The sequence below is a fragment of the Chaetura pelagica genome, unplaced genomic scaffold (genome assembly GCF_000747805.2).
Source record: "Chaetura pelagica isolate M959 unplaced genomic scaffold, ChaPel_1.0 scaffold215, whole genome shotgun sequence".
NCBI lineage: Eukaryota > Metazoa > Chordata > Aves > Apodiformes > Apodidae > Chaetura > Chaetura pelagica.
In genome coordinates, this window is record NW_009953206.1 from 193,549 (window position 1) to 202,890 (window position 9,342).

At 52.9% G+C, this 9,342-nt stretch overlaps 1 protein-coding gene across 1 annotated transcript in view; it reads right to left on the reverse strand.

The window, feature by feature from the left end:
- RASSF5 (Ras association (RalGDS/AF-6) domain family member 5) overlaps window positions 1-3,965 on the reverse strand; it is a 20,081-nt gene extending 16,116 nt beyond the window's left edge. The window contains exons 1-2 of the mRNA XM_009997518.1: window positions 3,815-3,965; window positions 6-29 (exon numbers count right to left, since the gene is read on the reverse strand). Coding sequence (XP_009995820.1) covers window positions 6-29; window positions 3,815-3,965 — 175 coding nt within the window. The remainder of the gene's footprint in view (window positions 1-5; window positions 30-3,814) is intronic.
- Window positions 3,966-9,342: the final 5,377 nt, after the last annotated feature.

Here is a 9,342-nt window from a genome sequence, read left to right on the forward strand (position 1 = left end):
GCATTCCTGGTGGCACGTGTACCTGCAGTCTGCACGGGAGAGAGCACAGTCAGCACCTGGGACCTGCAGCTGGTTGTTGGGGAGCAGCAAGGGAACCCCGGGAGGGATGGGACTCCCACAGGAAGGCAGTGATGGTGCCACAGGTGCCAGCCTGGCACAGGTCCCCATCAGGGCATGCTCCTGCAGACAGGGAGAGGTCCCAGGATACCTTGCCCTGAGCAAAACCTGCCCTCATGTCCCCTCCATGGGGACACCTGCGTTTCTTGCTGCAAAGTTCTGGCACAGGCAGCACTCCTGCCTTGCATCCTGCTGCTTTCCCCTGACCTGCTGGCACCTTGATACACAAAGTAAAGAATATGCTCAAGTCCCACCAAGCCATCAGTTTGGTGTAGAGCACATCACTGCCCAGCTGTGCTCCTCACAGATGTCACCTGCAGCAAAAGCTGGGGCAGCCCACAAGGAAGGGCTGCTTCATTTTCCAATGTCAGGAGCAAAAAAATCATCTTGTATTAGAAGTCAAATTATTTCAGGTCACTAGATATGAAGGCTTCAGGGGCCAGTTACAGTGACCCAGGTACGGATCTACCACAAGACTTCCCCAAAAACACACCCTGGAAAGGACAGGGACACATCCCAGGCTGTCACCTCCCATCCCAGGCTGTCACCTCACACCCCAGGCTGTCACCTCCCACCCCAGGACAGTGCCCAGGTGCAGTCAGGCATTTATGGAGTGTGTTTTCTTTGGACGCTGACCCATCCTGCTGTAAGACATTAACTAGTCCAAGGTAGGAATTGCACAGATGACTCCACAGCACTCAGGTTTAACCTCTTTGGACACAGGGTCCTGCTCACCCACAGCAGCTCTGGGGCAGCACTTGGCACAGCAGCTCCATCCCTCACCATGTACCCAGGGCTGTCCTTCCCCCAGCCCTTCTGCCTTCTCCACACCCCCCTGACTGCAGCTTAACCACCTCCTGCCACTTTAATGGCCATTCCGATCCTTTTAATTTTTAACTGCCATACAAACAGCATTACATTTACTATTTGCACTACCCAAAACTCCAGAGCAGTCACCAACCTAAAAAACTGATAATAATAACCTAAAACCAAGGCAAGAGAGTTGACTCAACTGCAGGAGACAGGACTGAGTGACCATCCCTGCATGCTGCTCTAAGCCAGTCAGCTTGTATTTTAAATACCTTCTTTTTCTTTCTTTCTTCCTTTCTTTCTTTTTCAGGTCATTAGTTTTGAATATCTGGGGCTTTCAGGAAAGCAAAGGAATATCCCACATTTGCTCTGGAAACAGGGATTTCTGCTCAGCACTGCTGAACACTCATAGGTGGGAATGCCCAGGAATGACTGAGAGGAGCTGAACCACTGCAGGGAGCTGGTGCCTGAGGGGGGAAATCATCAGTCTCCAGGGGAAACAGGGAAATCATTTATCACTTAACATTCATCTGGCATGAGCTGTCTGTCATCCTCCTGCTCTAAGTCAGTTGTCTCAAGTAAGCCTGGGGGAAAGCAGGGAGACTTGCCTTTTTTTTTTTTTTTTTTTAATTAGAGATAAGCTGCACAGTTACATGGTAATTTAATGCATGACCTTTTGAGCAACTGGAACAGCCTTTTAATGGGGGACATTCACCACGTCTCTGCTGGGGGTGCCAATGTGAGGATGCACCAGCTGCAGGTTCACCTGAGCATCTGGCACCAGTCCCTTCTGCCTCTTTGGCCCAGGGTTTTCAGATCTGGGCAGCTGCCTCCTGCTCCCCCCAGCCCAGCCCCAGGGGCAGGAAGCCTCCAGTATCTCAGGCAACGAAGGCTCAGGCTGGGAGGTCTGAAAAGTGTAACATGAACCACAGAAATTACAGCTCCCAAGCACAGCTCTGGATCAGGCCAACAAAGTCCTAGTCTGGTAACACCGTGGTCAGCAGAGCCAAGAGCCACCAGGTGAGGCAGGGAGAGCATCTGGTGGGAGATCACAGCTCCTGCAAGGCACCTCTTTATGGGATTAGAGTGTGACACCTCCTTAGTCACCATCACCCATGAACAGACCTAATCACTCGGTATCCGGCAGGGAACACTAAATTTAGAAGCCCAGCACAGCTTTAGGAAGCAGCCACGTGACAGGTTTGCCCAGAGGAGCAGGATGCCTCCACTTCAGCTTGCAGATAATTCCCATTCAAGTCAAACAAAGCAACACTTGGAAATGTAGTGGTTTGGGTTGTGTTGGGTTTTTTTTTAAATACATAAATAAATAAATAATTCAGATCAGGATACTGTGAAAAACTTTGGGGGCTGAAAGGAATTTCCCAGTCTCCATAGATAAAGTTTCCCAGCAGGATAAAGTTGGATAGTGTAAAACAGGCCAACACAGATGCCCATCTGGATGCCTAAATATAGGCCTGCAGTCACCCTGCCCACCCCCCCACTCCCACCTCTTGAATCCCACAGATTCTACAAGGCATCCTTCAATCCAGCTCCTGTGCAAGCCCTGGATCTGTAGGTGGGGGTGGCAAAGGAGCAGGTCAGTGACAGAGTGACCAGATCCTGCTGCCAGCAACAAGAAAGCTTCTCTAGGCAACCTGGGCCCAGTGTCTCACCACCCTCATAGTGAAGAATTTCTTCCTAAGATCTCATCTCAGTCTCTTCTTTTGCAGATTAAACCATTCCCCCTCATCCCATCACTCCATGCCCTTGGAAAAGGTCCCTCTCCAGCTTCCCTGTAGCCCCTCAGGTGCTGGGTTTCCCAGCCAGCTCACACACCTCCAGACACCAGCTACGTGTGAGGTTTGGGTTTGACTCCACCTGACGTCACTGGGGTAACCTCAGGGATGCTGCAGGATGTGGCCCTGTGACATCTCCAGAGCTGGTGGGTGGCTCCTCCTGTCACACAGGGACAGGGCAGGACCTGTGTCATCACCACCAGCTCTGGCAGGCACAGAGCAGGCAGGGAAGGGTGTGGGTTTTCCTGTGAGGCACTTTGACACCCACCACAGCAACACTCCAGCCCCGTCCCTGCAGCTCCCCCACGGGGGTCTTAGCAGTTTTAGGTCTAAAGCAGGTGGTTTGGGGTTAGTTTGCAAGCCCAGGTGAATCCCAAGGGTGGGTTTCTGCTTGTTCAGAGCAGACAAGACCCCCCGGCCCTGTGACATCTCCAGAGCTGGTGGGTGGCTCCTCCTGTCACACAGGGACAGGGCAGGACCTGTGTCATCACCACCAGCTCTGGCAGGCACAGAGCAGGCAGGGAAGGGTGTGGGTTTTCCTGTGAGGCACTTTGACACCCACCACAGCAACACTCCAGCCCCGTCCCTGCAGCTCCCCCACGGGGGGTCTTAGCAGTTTTAGGTCTAAAGCAGGTGGTTTGGGGTTAGTTTGCAAGCCCAGGTGAATCCCAAGGGTGGGTTTCTGCTTGTTCAGAGCAGACAAGACCCCCCTGGTGACAACCATGCCCCCGAGAGGTCCGAGCTCCATAGCAGGGTCTGGAGCACAACCCCAGCTGCCTGGCAGATGCTCTTGAGCCATTATTTACCAAAGGCACATTTTCCCTTGGAGTGGCAAATGAGGCAGCACCAATGCCCTGAGCTGTGCCCTGCTGCAGTGCTCCCATGAGAGCAGGGCTGCAGAAAGAGCTGGAGCAGAAGTTGAAGCTCCCAGAGCTGTGAGCAGGAGAGTGTTCCAGCCCCGTGCTAGCTGGGCAGGATCCCACCCAGGGCTCTGCAGCACAGGGCAGCACCCCAGCAACGCACTCACACCCCATCAGCACTGCAGCAGTCAGCAAACACGCCCCAACACACCAATTCACACCCCCACCTACCTCCAACCAGCAGGACCTCCCTGCTCGGCCTCCTCAGCAGCTGGAATCCCTCAGACCAAGACTTGGACTTGGGCAAATGCCTGAACACTTTGCGAATTCTCTTTGCTGCCAGCCCAAAGCAAGTGGCTGCTGCTGCCTTCCCATCTGCCATCCTTGGGGACAGGGGCTCAGAGGCTTCCTTGGGCACACAGAGCCCAGCAGCTCTTCCACCCTGAAGGCTGCTGAGATGCAACGTGCATGGGTCCAGGTCACGTCTGCTTCCATGAGAGGCTTTTCCTCCCACGGAGATAAAACATTGACATTGTCCATTTACAACCTGCTGCCATTTGAGGGGTTTATTTATTTAATTTTTTTCAGCAATGAGGCAACACACAGCACAGAGCTTGTGCATCTCTAGGCTTGTCCTCTCAGCCATGGAAAACTTTCTATTTCTGGGGCTTTTTGCCTGATAAGATAAAACAACCCAACAGAAGAGATTAGAGAGAGAAAGCACAGGACCCCGGCACACGCTGGGAGGGCTCTTTCCAAAATCTCCTCTTCCCTTTGTTGCTTTTCCCCTGCAGTCTTCTAAAGTTTAAGGAAAAAAAAAAAAAGTCCCCAGTGTTTAAACAAAGGCTCAAGTAAAGGAACACACTGAGATTGACTAAATTTATAACACTGATTAAACTCTGCACAGTTAACCAGTTTTTAGAGCACCGTCCTTTCACAGCAACTATCAGCCACTGCTGGGCCAGGTGTTGAATGATGGGGTGAGACACAAACATCAATCCAACAGCATGTTTGAAACCCACCACTTTGTACCCTCAATGTCAAGACTGTTCCCTCTCTGCTCAACATCCTCTGACAAACAGACCAAGTTTCCCTGCACAACACATTCTTGGTTTTATACCGGGAATAACAACAAAGAAATGTAACTAATCCTAAAACCCCCACCAAGCAGCATCAGCAAGGAGTTAAACAAAACAGGGAACTTCCTCGTTCAACCCTCACTGTCCCAACATCCAGACAGTAAAAAAAAATCCTGCTTCCCACACCAGGAGCAGCAAACAACTAAACCTATTTAGATGAAGCGGGAGAAGAAAAGGGACAGCGCAAAAACTGACCTGCAAAGTAAGACCTGGAGCCTTGGTTTGTGTCTCTCTCCATAAATCCTTCCCAAGGCACTGGACTGCAGCAAGAAACATGTCCCCGAAGCCCTAAACTGCCCCAGGAGTCCCAGCAGCTTGCCACAAGGCTCTGAGCAGGTCATTGTCCCTCCCCACTCCTCCATCTCCCCCAGGCAAGCAAACACCCTGCCCTGGGGAGCCTTGGCAGGTGGGATGCACCACAACATCCCACCCCATCCTTATCCAACCTCCATAAGCATCATCCCAACCTGCCCAAGTCACCTGGCACCGGGAGAAGCCTCAGGAATCTGTCTGGACCAGCTAAATAGGACAGAAATGCAAAGCACTGTGGGTCCTATGAACTGCTTGTAATTAGTATTTACAGTGGCAAGACCAGAGACACGACAGAGCGTGGGAGGACGTGTTGGAGGAAGAGAACATGAAAAACCACCGTGTCCCAGTGAGTGCCAGTAGCATGAGCAGGGCCTCAGCCTGGCAAGGTTGGGCTTTTTTAAAGAGCGTCCACACTTGCTAAGGAATTCATTATCTTAAGTAAACATCTAGTTGAGAACCAGTAATGTTACAACTGTAGTTTGTTCTACAAACTAGAAAGAGAAAAGGTGTGTGCCCAACCAGCTTCCTCCTTAAGGAAATGGGTCCTGATTCAGCACAGCACTTGAATGCAGAACTAACTGCTTGGAGAGATAAGGGTGGCTTCAGACCAGAGGCACAAACTGAAGTGCTTTCTTGACCCAGGTCCGTGTCACAAGATGTACAGACCAAACCTGCCTGCAGGTACAACCATATTGGTCACCCCCATCACCGGGCGCGCCCCGAGGTTGCCCCCGAGGCAGCAGCCACAGGCACCTGCCCAGCAGGGCAGCACGGGGAGCCAGAGTGGTTTTCCTGCAAAGAGGCACTTCAGCCAACAAAGTCCTAGTCTGGTAACACCGTGGTGAGCAGAGCCAAGAGCCACCAGGTGAGGCAGGGAGAGCATCTGGTGGGGATGGCAGGGAGACCACAGCTCCCACAGGGAAACAAACCAACTGGTGATGGTCACACCAGGTGTGATGGATGCATCCAGTTTATCGGGGGAGAGAGGAAGGGGAGGGAGGGGACACACTGCTGGGCGGGTCTTACTGATGGTTTCACTAAAGGCTGCAACACCAGACACAGGAATCACAGCACGGCAGGATGAGAAATTCCCCCAGGAAGAACTGGCCCAGAACGGCAGCAGAGCAGCTGATCCACACCCGGGTTAGGCTCCCACATCATTTTTCTACCTCAAGCCATAAGATCCTCACTCTCCAGTGACCAACCTGCCCCGCACAGCCTGCAGACCCTGAGTCACCAGCCCGGGGCTGGCAGGGGAAAAAACAAAATGCAGCTGCAATCCTGAGACTGCAGCAGTGACACTGAGGGAGCCCTTGAGTCGAGCCCGACTGCCCTGTCTGTGCTGCTCTCACCGGCATCCTCCCCAAACCAGGGACTGCCCCCAGCACGCAGCTCAGCCTGGTTTCTCTGCTGTCCCCACTCCAAAGCAAAATAAACCAGGCTTGAAGGCTTTGAAGCTGCGTGAGTCACCTCGGCATCCAAATGACTGCGCTCCACCCCGCCGGAACAAACACCAGAAAAACCCACGGCAAAGATGCACCTCTACAACCTGCCTGGCCAGCCCCCTTCTCCCCACCCGCAGCAGCCCCTTGTGCCAGGAGAAGCTGCTGGCACCAGGACACATTTACACTCCTACAGTCAGATTATTATTATTATTATTATTATTATTATTATTATTATTATTATTATTATTATTATTATTATTATTATATTTTAAATGTTCATTTCAGTTCTGAAAGGCACCAGCAGCACAAAGCCACATACATTCCTTGAGAGACACTCAAGGCACAGCTTACTCCTCATGCCCAGTTGCATTCATTTTGAGACCAAAACCAACGCACACCAGCTGGACAGCCCAGGGTTGGTCACTGCTGAGCTGCCACTTCCCCATCTCTTCGTGCTGACACCAAGGGGAGCAGCGTGCCTGGTGTCTGCCACACACAGGACAGACCTAGAGGCTCCCAGGAAAGGCAGTGAAAAGGCTCCTGGTGTCTCAGACATCTGCATCAGCCCCAGACACAGCACCCCTGGGTAGGACTTGAGCAAAAATCCTCAGTAAGAGCCTGTCCTCTGCCTCCAAAGTGCTCTGCAGCCACAGACCAGCTCAGGACAGTATAAACCCACCAGATGCCCAAGGAAAGCCAACCAAGGGGATAATTTGCCTGATTCTGGAACTTGCCATGTCTCTGCTCCCCCTCTTCCCACTCAGCCTCTGGCTGGAAGAGGAACCCCAGGGCACACACCCCACAGTGGCCGTGGGAAGACAGCTCCTCACTGCTTGAGAAAGGGGAAATGGAGCTGAGGGGATTTCAGTGCCTGGCTGGTGTGAAGGGCACGTGGGCAAAAGCCCCTCCTCACCCAGCAGTGGGACCAGCTCCTGCTGCCCTTCCCCTTGTCCTGGGCAGACCCAGCCCTTCAAGCTCCAAAGATTCCCCTCTCATTGGGACCAGGCACCATCCCACACAGGACACGGTGCCCACAGCCTCCACAGGATGGGACACAGACCTTTGGGGGAGGGTGGAGGGATAAATACCACTTCCACGTTTTATTAAAGCCAAACAGATCTGAGGTAAATAAAAATAAGCCAGAACGGTACAAATTAAACCTGAGTGCCCTCAGGCTGCAAGTCAAAAGCAAACAAGCAGCAACTCTGCATCAGAAGAAAATGAAATATTCACCAAGGGGAGACAGCACATCCAGCCTGCAGCTCTTGGGCACTGTTAAAAGGACACACTGTCAGGATGACAGGGAATGCAGGTGAACTTAGGAGCATCCCCACTGAAGCTTCCCCATCCCCCCCCTCCACACACACCCCCAGCCTGGTTGGTTGGGGAATTCTAGAGGCAGAACTATTCCCACAGCCTGAAGAACTCTCCTCTGAAATGAAAAGGGAAACAGTTCTTTCAGATTTGTTTCAATCTAACTACAGAAAAGAAAACCTTCTCCCCAGAAGCCCCTCAAAACAAATATTGATAGTATTTGCAACACCACAAAATTCTGTGAATCATTACTTCAGGTCAGGATTTCAAAACACACAGCCCAGTCCTCAATCTCACGTGTGAGCCCTGAGACAGGGTTGCTGGACGACTGGTGGAAAGCAAGAGACCAAACAGAGCTTGTTTTGCTTCAAATAAACCCACAATGTTTCTCTAAGCATGTTCATTCACAGCTTTGCTCCGGTGGGCCAGGCACAGCAGCACCACCAGCCCCAGGGAACACACTGGTCCTTACTGAGTTTTGAGGAAGTTAATCAGGAATAGCAGGCAGAAAGACAAGGTACACACCAGGAACACACACTTACATCACCCTCTTTCACACCACACACCAGGCAGCAAGTCCACCAGCCCCAGTGTACCCGTGTCACGTTGTACCCGGCCGCGTGGGGAGGGCTGGGGTGCATTTAATTAACAGCAATCAGTGCTAAACCCTTCATGTGATGCAGCAGGGCCATATGGTGCCGCTGCCTCTCCCAACTGCCCTTCGTTTCCAGACGGCACCAGGAGGGATGGGAAGAGCCCTGCTCACACCACACTATGCAAATCACTGCTAGAAACATTTAATTGCTTCATAATCTCAGGAAAGCCAAGTGTAAGAACCAGGATGGGCTGAGTGAGGGACTAATTGCCCCAGCCAAGCTGGTGTTGCAGCACGTGCCTGGTACAACCCCCCCCACAAACCAGCAAATGAGCAATAAAGTCTCCTGGGCAGCTGCCAACTGGGCAGCTCATTCCCTTGCCCCAAATCACCAATTACCTGCCTCCCCCACCACCAACACTGAGGGGACCCCCACCCCATATGTGCCCCCCACCCCGGGCATGGGCAGCCTTGTGGTCAGAAGCCTGGGGTGGTTGGTGTTGGCATCAACAGCTTCTGCCAACAATGCGGGCTGAGCTGACCCCGAGCAGCAAACCTGCGGGGGGCTGCAGCCCGAGGGCAGCTCCACAGCCAGGGCTGCACCCAGCAGGAGATGTGCTGATGGACCCAGTCTGGTGGGTAACACGGGTCACACCTCCCCCAGCACCCCGCGAGCAGGGACACAGGACACGGAGTGTCACGTACGGGGGTCACCTCGCGTGGCCCCTCAGCATCCCCTCCCACACTGCGGGAGGATCAACCTCCCCTGCAGGGCTCAGGCACAAACAACAGCGTGTGACACGAGGAACGCACATCCCAGTGAATCCCACACACACCCTGGGAGTCAGGGCAGCACAAGGTGTCTGACCAACTTCACTACAGGAATTTACACCTCCCCGTGAGGCTTCAACACGAATCCTTGGTGCTCCCCGAGATCCGCTCTGACCCAACCCC